The sequence below is a fragment of the Spodoptera frugiperda genome, chromosome 12 (genome assembly GCF_023101765.2).
Source record: "Spodoptera frugiperda isolate SF20-4 chromosome 12, AGI-APGP_CSIRO_Sfru_2.0, whole genome shotgun sequence".
In the NCBI taxonomy this organism is placed as follows: Eukaryota; Metazoa; Arthropoda; class Insecta; order Lepidoptera; family Noctuidae; genus Spodoptera; species Spodoptera frugiperda.
This window is the reverse complement of record NC_064223.1, coordinates 10,691,666-10,708,104: the sequence shown is the minus strand read 5'-3', so window position 1 is coordinate 10,708,104 and position 16,439 is coordinate 10,691,666. Positions and strand designations below refer to the sequence as shown.

At 36.3% G+C, this 16,439-nt stretch overlaps 1 protein-coding gene across 1 annotated transcript; it reads right to left on the bottom strand.

Annotated features, from left to right (window-relative positions):
* Positions 1-1,965: 1,965 nt before the first annotated feature.
* Positions 1,966-14,232, bottom strand: LOC118262948 (gustatory receptor 5a for trehalose-like). Its single transcript, XM_035574655.2, has 11 exons — positions 14,065-14,232; positions 11,431-11,549; positions 10,578-10,757; positions 8,464-8,609; positions 6,730-6,852; positions 4,726-4,874; positions 4,119-4,175; positions 3,508-3,564; positions 2,994-3,156; positions 2,491-2,580; positions 1,966-2,080 (listed from the first exon to the last, which is right to left on the bottom strand). Exons 1-11 carry the CDS (start codon positions 14,229-14,231, stop codon positions 2,027-2,029), a joined length of 1,305 nt encoding a protein of 434 aa, XP_035430548.1. The 5' UTR covers position 14,232; the 3' UTR covers positions 1,966-2,026.
* Between the last annotated feature and the right edge of the window lie 2,207 nt (positions 14,233-16,439).

Genomic DNA, 16,439 nt, shown 5'->3' with positions numbered 1-16,439 from the left:
TTTAACCAGTATATGGAATGAGGTTATTGTAGAAGTATTAGAGAAGCAGAATAATTTTGTTTTTGTATTATAAATAAATAAACAAGGGCCTTATGACGTAAAGGTTTACCAATATATCTACACATGGAAGCATAAAAGACCATTATTATTTATATGCTACTTTAGAAAAACTCTCGTAATACTTATAAGAAGCTCAACTTTAAGACGTCGTCAATGTCCCCATAATAGCTGCTATTAATTTTTATTTATTTTTCTACGTATCTTTTCCTGGGTAGCAGTTTACTGTAATATTTATGGTCCTGCCTAATCCCCTAAAGGATTAGAAAGAATGATGTTATTTTTCCTTGTATTGTTTTTTTTCCTTTTTGTAGATACAAGTATAATAATCTATGTATGTTCTACTTTTTGTTTTAGGGACGTCTGCCCCTAAATACCTTGTTAGGGACAGATATTTTTTTTTCTGATGACAGTGTACCTTCGTAAAGTGCCTAGCTTTTTAGGGACAAAGACTGGGGAGTATATGATTTTTATCTCACTAAAACCTTCTGCACCGATAAGGGGCACTGAGTCCTCTTATTAGACCTATCTTGGAGCCCCAATTGTGCAACGCCTGTTACGTCACATTCCTAGATAGACGTATGTCTCCAGTAAGTATCGCTGTGCAAGTTGCACGGAATAGGGGTAGACAAAACCTTTTTTTTTCGAGGGGGGACAGTCATCCATTGATTACCCCGCCTGGAGCGAGGCAGGAGGGAGTGTCAGACTCTTACTGACTAAAAACCACCGCGTTCCTTCTCTTGCTTTGAGCCAGAGCCCCGGTAAAGGGATAGACAATACCTAGAAGCTTGATGTAGTCACCGGTCATGTTTCCAGTCTTACGTAATTGTGGTGACCCAATTGCCATACATCGGATACCATTCCCAACTGTAATTAGGATTTTTTTAATTAATATATATGTCGCATCACGTCAGCCTATAAGTGGCCACTACTGTCCAAAACCTTTTCTCGTACGGAGAAGTTTTGAACATTAATCACCACGCTTGCTCAATGCGTGTTGGCGATTTCAAATTTTATAATTATAAATTATATACCCAGGTTTCCTCATTATGTTTTCCTTCACTGTTTGTCAGTGGTGTGTGTCAAACTAAATATAACTCGGAAAAAACCACATTAGTACTTTGCCATTGGAAATGATTCTCATGCATAAGAAGTGGGCGTCTTAAACCTCCGGGGCACTACGACACCTAAACGATATTATAGATAATCATAGTCAATTGCCAAAAAAGCTACTTACGCATATTTCTCTCTCTTTAACTCATTAAAGTAAATATAAAAGAACAGGTAGTCAGTTCGTTAGTTGTGTAGTGAATAATATCTATGAGTAGTGCACTGCCACTACCGGGTCAAAAGTACCCGTTGAGTGAAAAACTGCAACACTCGTTGCTTTAATGATGTACAGCTGACGAGGGGTTAAGTTTTGCAGGTGAAGTGGAAAATTTATGTGTATTTTTTTATTATTATTTTGTGTAGTTATTTCTACTCTGGTACCATAAGAACAATAGGCGTAGGAGTATTAGGGATGATGGCAATTGCATAATTCCACTCTGTGAATCACCACATTTTAATCAGCCTGTTTTAATCATTTTATTTTATTAGTTCATCTGAAGGAAATATGGAAAGTATGGAGAAATAAAACAAGCAAAATGTCTTTATATTTATCTCTAGATATTTAATTTTTGATACTTTTAAACAAGAATACTTAGTAAGCTACATCATTTTTTGGTGTTAAGCAAATATAAACTCTATGCTCTATATTAATTTAATGTTCTTTCAAATGTACACTAGTCAGGGTCACAACAACTATATAATCATATTTTTGAGATTTTAATTCTCTTCTTTCCTGCTACCCTTCTTCTGTCAGCTTTCAACTCTCATCTAAGAACTCATTTCGAACTTCAACCTCTATCAAACCTCTTCAGACTAATTTAAAACTAAGTTCCATCCTCTATCTCTTTCTCTTTTCATTTTATCTGTTGAACTGCAGTAGTACTAACTCATATGTCACAATTGTTCCAAGGAGCTGAAAATAATAACCTTGTTTTTACTATAGTGGACATTAAAACTGTACCAAAACTTTTATTAACGTATCATGTTGTGTGATTTACTCACATAAGTATTTGACGAGGTAACTCGAACAGATTAAAATATGAGCGTTTTTTTAAGATCGGAAAATCATCCAATGACTTTTCTCGCCTTGGGCGAGGCAAGAGGAAGTGTCAGACTCTTACTTACTAAAAACCACCTCGTTTCTTCGAGCCAGAGCCGCAGTAAACCCGCTTGGCAGTACGCAACTCTGGGTCAACTAAGAATCCTAGCATGGTTTGATAGTAGTCGAGTTACCTCGACAAACAATTGCGTGTGCAAACTGTGCAATATAATTAAGCTCGTTAATTACTAGGTATACCAAAAAGAACTATTAATTAAACTCACAGTTAAAATCATAGTTCTCGTGACGTAGAAGAAGTCCAGTCCACTCATGGCCACTTTCAAATTGTTTATTTGTGCTATGAATCGCTCCACCTGTAATTTTTATTTACATTCACATCCTGCAACTTTATGCAACAGGCACATATTACACCCTATTTTCACCAGTTATGGGACACCCTATTTTCACCAGTTATGGGAAGTATAAGTGTGGGAAAGCCATGCTTCGGCACGATTGGGCCGGCTCAACCGGAGTAATACCACGACCTCAAAGATAACCTGATCACAAACAACGCTAAGTTGTTTCACGTCGTTATGTGAGTGAGGTTACCGGAGGCCCAATTACCCCGCTTTCCAATCTCCAATACCCCTTAAATTCCTAACTCCCAGACGGCCAGCAACATACTAGTAACGCCTCTGGTGTTTCGGGTGTCCATGGGCGGCGGCGATTGCTTTCCATCATGCTCATTAACCGGTTTATACCATAAAAAAATCTTACTTATACTCACCTCAACATGAAACCTAGTACTTGGGATCCCATACAGCACATATAATGGTGCCATGGAGTTAGAGTGGATCCTCGCAGCCAACAGCAGCACCATCAGAGTTCGTACCAACAGGAATGAAAACGAATAGGTGAAGTATATCGAATGTTCTAGACCGTTCAATGCCCTGTAGTAAAGATATTATTGCTTGAGTTTACTAAACAGTATAATGTATAATTTTATTATAAATTTCGTGAGACATACTAATCAATTCATTATGTTATCGGCTTACTCACGTAACTGTTTGACGAGGAACTCGACTAGTTTCACACACAACGCGCGCAACAATCGTCGCGTCTTGTGTTACGGAATGCTACTCATGAACATGAGCCTCTAGCATGGCTTGAAACTAGTCGAGTTCCTCGTCAAACAGTTACGTGAGTAAGCCGATAACATAATAATTAATTTAGTACAATGTATGATGTCATTCGTCAATATTTTAAAGGATTGCTGAACATTTTAAATTAGTTTAACGTACCTTCGGTCATCTAACATCCAGGAACATATAGGATGATTCTCAAACACGTGAACCGCACTGAAATTACAGGATGTATTTTAATTTCATGTACACAATAACCGAGGAAAAGATACGAAAAGGATGCACTTGATGCATCGTTTATTTCTTCAATCGTAAGGGGCATAAAATATTTTACAAGCGTCAAAATATAGGATAGCAAAGTAAGTAGAAGGTACACCTCGATTTCTCCCTCGCACAGCAAAACTATAATGAGCTGTCATCGGCTGTATTTTCAAACCGATACGACGTTCAAATTTAGAAAAGATCGTATTAATTTTTAAAAGGCCGGCAACACACCTGTGCCTCCTCTTGTTTTGCGGGTGTCCATGGGTGGCGTTGATTGCTTACATCAGGCATGACCCGTCAGCTCATCATCATCATCGGTCTGATCTCGTCCACTGCTGGACATAGGCCTATCCAAAGGCACACCACTGAGCTCGAACTCACGCGCCAGCTCGTTTGCCCCCTATTCCATAAATAAAATACAAACCAAACACCAACACAATAGCCACCAAGTTTCGACACAACACACACAACACAACCAATACATCAAGAATGATTACTTCACTTACTTCGCGCCTTCCGGCTCTTTGAACGAGCAAGCGATAAAATGTCCCGTCTGTGTTCGGCTGCAAACACAATATTCACATTAGCACAACCCTAGCGAACTAAAGACTTAACATGGGTCAACCCTTTTAGCCACAATCTTCGAAGATTGTAAGAAAATTCGGTTCTATTAACCAATATTAACCACGAACCGTGCGATACAGGTTGTGGATTCTTTGAAAGGGAATCTATGTTAATTAATCGTAGCGTTAACTTCTAAGTGCCTAGTATGTTACGAAGAGCTAGGTCCAATGAATATTTAAGGTGTCAATCAACCACTTGTAGTGTTATTGTAAAAATTGTTGTGACTGTTACATTTGTTGAAGTGTGTTTGCCACATCATGTGGTTTTAAAAAAAGGCGAAATCCTAATAATAATGTAGCTTTTACTCGGGAATAGAACCGCTACATTACTTATGACCCAGAAGTGAAAAAATAAGAATAGAAAGATTGTTTATGAACTGTCAATTAAATAACTAGGTGTATAAATAAAATGGTTTCATTGAAATTACAAAAGGCCTTTCGGAGATACGCTTACTAACAACAATTTTTCGTTTTAACAATCATGACTCACCTGAGGCTATAGAACAGTTGCGTACAGATCCAATACAGATTGCTCCCAAATGAGGTTAGTATATAAATACCAAACTGACCATTAATTAACCTCACTAGGTGGACGATCTTCAAGTATTGTGAACGAAATACTTGGCAGGGAAAATGGTCCTGAAGGAAAAACATAAAGCACAATTATTTTACACTCGATATCAGTATAAAGATGGTACGTCTTTCAAATAAGCTGACCATCATATATATTTCCATCCAATACAACTCATTTATTTATTGCATATCCTGTGCCCCATAATAAATAAAGCTCGATGTGTACATATTAATTTCTATCCATAACAAAAATTCACCGACAAAGAAATCACTTGTAATTGAGAAATCACCTATTTTTCTACCGAGGTCGTAATTTAAATAACAGATATGAAACTTTTTAAAAAAGGGAACCGCCTTTATCTTTTTTTACCGTCACCGTCTTAAGTCAGGTAATATTTATAAAATCTTCTCCCAAACCGGTAAAACCGGTTTAGTCATACGCGAGATAATAGCGCACACACACACATACATACAGGTCAAACTGAGACACTCCTTTATTTTGAAGTCACACAACACATGTTTTTTTTTCTATTAAGAAACACAACACATGTTTTTTTCTATTATTTGTAAAAGCATACTCATTGCCATGCATCTAAAATATTCTAGAAATTATTTGCTAATCTAGGCCATGACCTTAGTGGTTGTCATCAACAAGGCTTTATAAAATCAGTGACCTCACAGAATTACAAAATTCCAATAACAACGAATTTAAATAATAACAATTACTTTAGGTCACCGACTTAGATAATTCGTTTCAGTTGTTCGTTTTCGCTGAAATTATTTCAATCCCTTCAGTGTAGATAGCGAGAATTACTTCATTATATTAATAATACTGTTATTGCTAATTCTAACCGTTTCCACAAAAACGTTGTCCGATGATATCGTTGAAATAAATGCGATGCTTATCGTAATTATAGGTTATACTTAGTGATTTTCATTTCTATGTGACCTTGAAGAATAAATTGAAAAAATGAAATGTGGATGATGTATGTGCTACTCTGTGTACTCTCTCTCTCACACACACACAACACACACACGCGCACACACAAGCACGCACGCACCACACACACAAACACACACACGCGCGCGCGCGCGCACGTATGCGCGCGCACCCACCCACACTCGTTTAGTTTTTAAGTCAGTGTAATTGATTTATCAATTATTAGGTAAAAATTGCCAGATTACTAATTACTGCACATACTTGCACATAAAACTGATGGGACCATGAATTCAAATCAAAAGATTAGTAATTAGTTTTCTACCAATAACAATGTAAGTAGTTTCTTATTCACAAAAAATGTTATTGTAGTCGTATTACATAAATATTTTGTTCGTTGCAAGACGCAGGAAGCGCAGCCGGCGTGTCCGCGTTGGCAACACGCCATCTCCAAACTTGTGTCTTGATTATTAGTTTTGCGAGATAAAATCCAAGAAATTGTATTAAAGAAAGTAAGAATTTCTTCAAGTATAGAATGCGGAATTAAATGAAAATAGCTATAGAAGATAAATGAACAAACAGAATTCATATTAATTCACTTTCAGTTAACCTTTTAAAATTGTAACCTAAGCCGCAGCCACTATCATTGTTATTAATAGTTATTAGCGATTCTAAACTCTCCCAGTGTCTCCCAAAAATGCCACAAAATTTTAATTCACAATAGTTTAGCCAATCTAGTTACCAAATGAAATATCTCATACTTAACTATTACGCCAACCACTCGTTACAAATCGAGACAATCATTAAAAACTTTCTCATATAAAAACAACCCCTTAAATTCCTAAAGGCCAGCAACGCACTTACAACGCCTCTGGTGTATCGTTGTCCATGCGTAGCGGTGATTGATTGCCATCAGGTGAACCGTCTAATCGCTTACCGGCTTATACCATAAAAATACATTGTTATGATTTGGTATAACTGTACCTGCTCCACAGCTTTCTTCAGCAGCTCGTTGTGTACCAGCAAATGTTCCGTCAAGTATATACTTATGATCATTATCAGCAAGTCGTTGTAACTCCACACGAATGTTGATTGTATGTTGAAAATCTGCAAATGATTACTGAATATTAGAAAAAATGCAATGTTTTAAAGGTTGCTTAAGTGTGGGAGACGCATACATACTTCGGCACGAATCGGTCGGGTCGATTGGAGTGATACCACGGCCACACAAAAAAACCGAAGTAAAACAACGCTTGCGTTATTTCGTTGTGTGAGTAAGGTTACCGGAGGCCCAATTACCAATCTTCCCAGGCCTTGATTCCCCAACAACTTTAATATCCCAGCCTCCAAAAGGCCGGCAATGCACATGTAACGTCTCTGATGTTTCAGATGTCCATGGGCGGCAGCAATAGCTTACCATCAGGTGATTCGTCTGCTTGTTTATCGGCTTATAACTACGTTACGAATTAACTATGTTGTCCATATTATCAGACCGTATTAAAAAACAGATTTTAAACAAACAAAAATCTCAGTTACTTGTCTTAATAAAGTCCATTTACTATCCGATAGCAACGGCCCAAACACGGCCATATATCGCGGCGGCATTGCAACCGGACCGCGTCCTATTTCTCTGACCTCACCCGAGCACCGATATCAAAATGACACGACACCGTACCGTTGAACAATAAACCTCGTACGAGCTCCGTAAAAATTTGATATTTTTATTATGAATCCAGTATTACAGTCGTTATTTAAAAATTGGTCGTATGTGAGTTATTGTAGTTCAGTTTCGAGTTATATTCACAAATATGGTAAATTCGATGAAAACAACTTAAAGTTATGTCCAACCACACTAACAATACAATATATTCCGCGTCAAACAGTTGCGTGAGTATGCCGATTACATAATAATTAATATTTTTTAATGTTCATTCCGCTTGTAGACGTATTTTCAGTATGCGGTGTGCAGCATCACCCTCCTGCCCGCAATTAAATGCTCACGCAGCAGAGGTGCAACACAAAAACACACACAAGACACTCGACATATGTTTCGCTCCTCCTCGGAGCATCTTCAGGAGAGGTTGACTCGGTTCCCGCAGGTCGAATTTGTTTTCGAGATGCGGGAGCCGCCTTCAGCTTGAGTTTATTGTATTGTTAGTGTTGCATGGATTTCCACAAAGTAACTGCAGAATGACTCTATTCTATATATTGTGTCCAATGTAACGCCTGACTCTATTCTATGTCCAGTTAATCTGGAAGTAATTGGTTCTGTTCAGTAGAATGTCTTAAAGCTGATATTATGACAATGTTGATCAAAACAATAGTGATAATGACGGGGTACGAACATTAAAAATCTATTACATTGACTAACGTCATTGACGGACGTCAATTAGTCAATAAAAAAATATTAGACATGTATTTTTTTCTCATATAACATAACAATACGTTGATAAATGAATCAAAGTTTAAGAGTTGGAGCAAATGCGTCATTCCTACGTATTAAACGTACCTAGAAGTGACGTCACGCGATATTCCAAGTCAATATAATATCATCTAAATTACTTGTTTCTGTAAGAAAATACATGTATAAAGTTTAAAAAAATTCTACAACACGGACACTAAAATAAAAATTTGTCATCTACCCTATTGTGAAAGTTTCACAACTGATGATCTATTGGTATTATTCTCTACTAACTAATTTTAACTTCATACTGTTACCTCAATAAGAGCTCCTTTCCAAGCGGCATAGGGTGTATAATCAAATATCCAAGGCATGCTGAAGCGAAAATAACTCTCACCAACATTATTAATGTCGCAGGCACACGCCACTTTTAATCCATAGTACACTGACAAAAGATGTTCCACTATAACAAAATATCATATAAAAATATACCTTAAGGCTATAAAGATAAGTCATATAGTAACCTCAACAAAATAAAGCATTCAAACAGCTTTATATAAGCCTACAAAAGCGAAATGAAAACGCTACGCAATTTCGTAGCACCGTAGCTGTTTGCTACGGCGTAGTAATACGCGTAGCGTTGAAATATGCTTTAGGCTATTACTATATTTTTGTGACCTGTTTAGGTAGATGAAAAATTATGATTCAGTGGTGCTGAACAAGGCTTAACGCAACAGATTGGAAAGGGAAAAAGGTGTTTATTCTTCAGTCTTATTTTTTGTCTATTATTTTTTATACCTTTTTAAAAAACCTTATCCCATACTAGGATTTTCTTCTGTGTCATGAGTACGTTTACGAACATAACATACAAGTTCACAAATACATCACATCCAAACCTGAAACAACAATTTTATTTGTGGATGCTCTGTGCGGGAGTCGAAAGCGCTACACGTTGCTCGGCAGCCGGTTGTCTAGTCACTGCACTAACTGTGCAGTCAAATTATGTTCTATTAACTACTGTCAGCGGCCTCGTCCACTTTCCCGTAGGATAAAAAGTTACCTGTATATTATTCCAGACCATAATAACAGCTGTTCCAAATATCATCAAGGTTCCTTCAGCCGTTTTTAATATGATTAGAGATAAACGCACATAGTAGTAAAAACAATATATAAACCGCCTATAGACCAACGCTCCAGCTAAAATCTTTACACCTCAACCTCTTTATCTCCTAAATAATTATTCCCTCAAAGTCTTAATACAAGAGCAATGAAAACTCATTACAATGTTCCCCGCAAACTGTGTGGTGGTGGGCTCAGGTGTTGTTTCCACAGAGATATAATTAGATGGATGTGACATATGTGGAAATCAACGAGTACGCTCCGTGCACATTCTAGGAATTAATTACATTTGGTTCAATTTAATCATAATAATATCTTATACATTCTTAGATATAAGGTGTTCTAAAATTATCTGCCACGGCTTTAATAGGAGGTAGTGTTGTGTTTGAAGATTACAATAGTAAATATAAATTATTGATTAAGTATGAGTTTTTGTATTCATACAAAAAAAACTACCTATGGGTTTGTTATGAAAGAACTATAATCTTTCACTGTCTCTGTCACTTAGTCAATTAAAATTATTGTTATATTTTTTTTTATTGACGAAGTGACGAATCGGTCGTATTTGTGAACCACGTTATGGAGAGTAGAGTCAATGTTTATTTAACTTTTTCGGTCTAGAGTACGAAATTTTTTCACTATTGTAAACTTCAAACACAACATTACCTCTCAATAAAGCCGTGGCAGATAATTTTAGAACACCTTATATTTACGTTCACATGTTATTATTGTCTTGCGTTATGGTTTAAGTAAATATGTGTATTATTTTCATTATTGTATGGTTATTAAAATGATTATTTAGTTTAACAGTCTGCGTTTAATACCTACTCCATTATTATTAATTGAAATTTAAGCTTCGCTACTAATTCGCAGTTGAGCATAACAAATGACCTACAGATGTTTCAGTTATCTTTTTCCAATGTATTTAACTGCAATTTAAGTGATTGCAACTGCATAGTTGGCGTAGGGGCTGATCGAACAGCCACTGTTAAACTTATTGTGGGTTTAATTCTACCTCAGAACATTTTTTATGTGATCCACAAATTGTTGTTCCGGGTCTGAGTGTATATAAATAAAGAGGAAACATTCATTTTCACACGCAAAAAAAAGCAATGGTAAATAGGTAGGTACAGTTTATGTCACCATAAACTGATTTGACAATGTGAAATGGAACCAGTTCAAGACAGCATGTGCAAGAGAGGGCCTTGCGCTGTTATACTACTGGCCCCAATGTATCGTGTATATGTATACAAAACACAGAAGAAAATCCTAGAATGGGCCAATTCAAACACACTTATTCACACATACATACCGACAGCGGCAGTGAATATAAATATAGTAGTAATATTGCTCATAACCCCGACGTTTCTCGTGAACGGAGGCAGCTTGCACTCGATAGACTCCACCTGCGCTACCAGTGCAGGCCAGGACCGGCCGATGTGCATCAGTATCAGAACTGATACTAGACTAGACGTGTTGAATATTGAATTCGCTGTAATGGAAAACAAGTATTTTTTGGACTGTTTTTTTTTTGGATTGTTGTAGTCATTGTAAGTGTGACTGCCGAGAGAGGTGTCTCGGGTTCGATTCCCGTGTCAGACAAAGTTTTTATGAGATCAATAATATTTAGATACCTAGAATTGTATCAGATATAATGGCAATAGATTAACCCTCAATTTGATGAGACTCGCATAACATAACTGATTATGGTTACATTTTATGTACAATTAGGTGCGTCTCTCTAACTCTTTAGAGATCACAAAATATGTATAATGCGATAATAATTCCTATGTGATGCGATAACAATCCCGGGTCGGGCAAAGTATTGCTGGGCTTTTTCGGTTTTTCAAAATTTCTCAGTAGTAGCACGGAGTCTGGAAATGTGCCCGGTATATGGCAATAGGCTCACCACCTACTACATGGGACTTATAACACAAATGGTGAAAAGTGAAAGTACATTGTATAGCGGCATTACGGGCCCTTCTGCCTACCCCTTCGCTGATTAAAGGCGTAACGTTGCGATTATAATGTTATGTTATAACAACGTATAACACAATTCTATACAATAACTAATTATCCAATTCCATATCAAATTATAACTAGCAAACACATAGTACCATATTTTTTTAAACTCCAAAACAAAAGAAGTATATCAACCAACTCACTCATATTCGCCAAGGAGATACCATTGAGCACAACCCAACAGAAAGTCATGATGAACATCAATACCTGCCCAAAGAGACTGATCGCGTAGAACATCGTGTACGGAGAGCGAAGCGTGAACCTGTTACAGTAATAGCAACCTTAACGACACACATTACTTATATCGAAAGAACCAATTTTGGTTGAAAGTGTGTTTTTGGTACTTTTTGTGTGAGTATGAATGGGAATTGGTTATTGTATTGTGTTGTGTATTTTGTTCTGTTTTGTTTAGGATTTATAAGAAGATTCTGATACAGATGTTTGTTTTGAATCATGAGACTTAGGGTGCTTTTTCACCAGAGATGTGCTATGTACCTATGCTACGAAGATGTAATAGCTAAGCTGTGAAACTATGTGACAGTTTCCAAGAATACTAAGCCATGTAGCTGTGCGAAGAAGATGCGCAGCTCGAGTAAGCGATGTATCGATAATAGGAAAGCCATCCATAGCACGCATCTTTCCATATAAAAACTAGAACTTAGCTGAGTCCGTTTCCACCAGTACTATCTATGTCTACCAATAAATATGCACATCTCTGGTACAAAAGCATAATAAAATTGTATTTGTGTCTAGTTAGTGGTTTATTATATCGGTTGAAACCATCTCAATAATTACTGTATAATGAACATCTGTTTTATTGTGTCACTGTTTCTCGCAAACTATAACTTTAAATTTAAATTAAATTGAATAGGTAAACAGTTACCTAAGAGCAATATGCATAAGAGAGAGAGAAACGATATTATATAACGATATACACACATATATGATATATATGAACGATATTATAACCTCTTTAGTAAAATTCTTACCTCTTTATTAAAGAAATAACAATATCAAAATCACTTTCAAGCACCTAACATATAGACATACAAAGTAAGTATCAGTATACATTGGATTTTCTATCTAGAGTTTAAAATCCCTCCGTAATTCTAAGCCGAGGTAACCACAAAGCTTTTCACCTACATTTTACCGCTGAGTACCTCACTAAAGGATCTAAGAGCTATCCGAATCTGATTTACATCAAACTAACTAGATTACCATGTGATGTTACCAACTGCCAACCTCATTTATTCTTAATTTATTTAATCCCTACTATCTATACTATATAGGGTGAAACACGAGTTAAAATGTGGTTTGGTCTGTTTTAACCAAGTTCAAAAAAAGAGGTTCTCTAAATTCGAACTTATTTTTTTAATATGAATTCGAAATAAAGGAAAATCGTTAATATAGCGATATATTATAATCAATTGAAATCTATCGGATAAAAAAGTCCTGGTCACCATTATAACCGATCGTCTTCAGCATCATTTATATCGCTAACCAGTGATCGGTGATTACATTGTGCCAGATGCTTTTAATGTTCTATACGATAGGAACAAACAAAGTGAGAAATTAAAGAAAAAACCAGTGTTCTTTAAAAAAAAATTAAGTCATTTTCTCTCAATGACCCGTCACGTACACACCAACCGAAATCTTATTCTAAAACAACGATCAATCGATTCCACGAATTTCGGAATACAAAATGTTACGAAGAAAAAGTTTTAAACATTTAATCCTTCTCCAACAGAAAATAAAAAGACATAAAAGTAAATATCTCTATATATAAAAATCAATTGCTGTTCGTTAGTCTCACTAAAACTCGAGGACGGGTGGACCGATTTGGCTAATTTTGGTCTTGAATTATTTGTGCAAGTCCAGGCCAGGTCTAAAGGAGAGAAAAAAAAATGTTTGAGGCGGTACGAAGTTTGCCGGGTCAGCTAGTAAAATATAAAAATAATAAAACTACCTAAAAAAACTCGAGTTAAACCGCAAGTCATAACTAGTCACTCATTTAGACTTAATTAGACGTCTCACAGGTGCTCGAGACCCACACTAATGTGTATGGTAACTTATAGTAAATCCGCTAGACGGCAGCACATAGCTAGCTATATTAAAGTCGTATGTCTTTGACTGTGGTTAAATGCGTTATCATTATGTCTAAGTGTGTGTGAAACTGTATATTTTGGTTGTAGTAAAAGTAAATTGGTTAAGTGAGACTTAGAAGTATAATTTGAATATATTAAGTATGTGGAATGGTTAATTTAATAACGACGGTTGAAAGGCTAATTGATTTAAGCGAATTTTTTTACGATATTGAGTTAAATACATATTCGGAATCAGTGAATTTTCTCCATCGAAGCCTTTAGCCTTTCAACGGTCGATATGATATTAGATTCACCATCAGTAGAGGTAGCATATGTGACTACCAAACACAAGATTACACAGTAATTCTATAGAGTTTTTTGATTTTCAAAATTCTCAAGATTGTGTTTGAAATAGTCCCCTATATTAGGCAATGTGCTCCATCGCTATAAAATTCACAGTAGTGGAAGTACAAAACGGTATTTGACCAACCTACATACCTATATCCTCTGGACGCCGACAAAATAAAATCAATTCAATTCAATTCTTTGCTTTCCACATACAATATAGACCCGACAGGGCTTATTACTAAAACTTATGTAAACTAATATTACTACTATTCTTCTCCTAGTGTGCGTATGTGTACAATTAGTCAGATAAGGTGCATAAAAAGTAACAGTGAATCACAGCCTTACCTCAATTTATGGCTAGTGGGACAAGTAAGTCCACTGAGTGGTAGCAACCCCATCACTCGGCTGCACAGCAACGTGCCACGTACAGTCCCGTGGAACCCACACATCTCTCGCTTGTTGAACCGTCTGTTCTCCATGTTCAGAGTCTTTAGGAATAGTTTGGAAGCCATATTTAGGCTAAAAGTGTATTATAAATTATATTATTATTTATTTGGGATCGATATGTCGATTTGTTGCGCTTATGTTGTGCTGTTAAGAAGAAAGGTAGGTAAGTTAAACTTCAGTTAAGTTAGACTGATATTTACATATAGCAGTATATATCTTATAGTCAATATTTAGAGCTAAGCCACAATATAATCTAAATACTATAAACTAACTAAAATTGTAGTCTAATAGAAATTAAAAACTTTAAAAGTTTGACTTATCTATAAATAATCATTAAAATTTATAAAAAAGTGTGCATTGTAATTCAACACTCGAAACCAAATCACAGCAATAACGACTATAAAACCACCAAAAGAAAAAACTGTAATCTACTTACTCAAACTTTAGTATAAAAATCACCAATTTCGTCAACAAACGTAAAAGACTACCACCCAAGCGTAAAATGTTTACCGAACCAAACTCCACAGTTTGAATATTTAAAAGCGAACGTAAACAAGATGGCGGCACGCATTGTCACTGTGACAGCCCGCGCGCGGGAAAACCGTTTTCATTGAAAACATTGAATATGCCACAATGTCAAGCAATGTTGTGGTTTTAGTGATTTCAATAAACTATTCATATGTAAGTAAGTAAAATTGTTTGTTTTGCTTCGAAATGTAGTTTGGAAAATACCGTTATCATGTTAAAAGTAATTTAAGTTTGAGTTATTGTAGGTAGTATAAGGCAAAATTTTCCTTCGTTTGACCTTTTTTAAACTTGCTTATCCGATTGATCGTTTCAATAATAATGACACATAAACATTTATCTTATTCTATCGAATCGTCTGTCTACAGTCTGCTTTGACGAAAAATAAACCGTTTAAACATAATAAATCGTTTATTATTTTAAATAACTGTCTGACTGCCTCTTTGGTAAAGTAGCCACAAATGATAAGATTCAAAGGGGTTTTAATTCCCGGGTCGGTTATTATGGTGGAGGTATTTTCGGATTTTCGAATATTCACTTAGTATTAACTTGGTCCAGAATTAAGAACTATTGGTACACAGTGCACGTCACATCACACATAAATAATGCACATTGTTGCACAGTGCAACGCTTACCCGTAGTAGATTAAAGGGCTTCACGTAATCTAGATAATATAGTAGGTATGTTACTTAAGTATGTTAAGTTTAAAATGTTTAATTTTTAATCATAGTTTTTTTTTTTGTTGAAGTCATCCAATTTCTTCTTCCGCCCTGGGCGAGGCGAGAGGAAGTGTCTGACTGTTACTGACTAAAAACCACACCGTTCCTACTCCTGCTTGTCGAGCCGGAGCCCCAGTAAACCCGCTAGGTAGTCCGCAGCTCCGGATCAGTTTTAATCATAGTTGCTAAGAACATTTAAAAAACTGTTCCTAATTCAAACGGCTTGACATTAGTGTAATCCTTGACTTCAGTGCAGCGTAATCTCCGGTAAAGCTGAGGATTAGTATTCAGTGACCCGTCACCCGTCTCAAATAAAATGGCGGTCGGTTTGTTAAACGGAACCGGGAAAATGTACCTAATGTTCTAGAGTTTATTACCGAGTGCTGCAAGGATTTTATAGGAACTTTTACCTTGGTAAAAGATTTTTGTAAACGCTTCCTGTGCTAGGAACTATCTTAAGAAGAGTTGCCTAACCATAAATAATTAAGCTAGATCATAATAATTATCTTTGACCAGCCCCCCCCCCCCCCCAGCCGATTCCCCTAAAAATTTTTTTTACGGAACTTTATCGTTATTTTAAACTAGGAACGGGGAGGTTTTTAGTTAGTAAGAGTCTGACGCTCCCTCGCGCCTCACCCAAGGAGGAAGTCATTCAATGATTTTCATGCCTCAAAAAACCCGTGGTATTTATTATACAGAAGTATTGTCTTGTGTGTTTTTGTTATTTTTTATTTCTATTTTGGTCGACTATCGGTTGCGAACCACTGCTTTAGAACAAAGACTTATGCAAACAGACTTCTTCAGCACAGTCTTGAGTTAATATTTGTGGTACTAGCTCCCTAAATATAAATTGTGCATGCGGTCCTTGGTGCAAACCTTCGACATAGCATTGCAGCTCAAAGGACAAAGCTGGCGATGCATTATGGAAATGAACGATGCGACTTGTTGACAAATATATTGCTGGATAAACATAACCTTCGGTTTGAAGGCAAAGCAAGTTAGACATGAGCATGTAGGTATAGTAGGTAA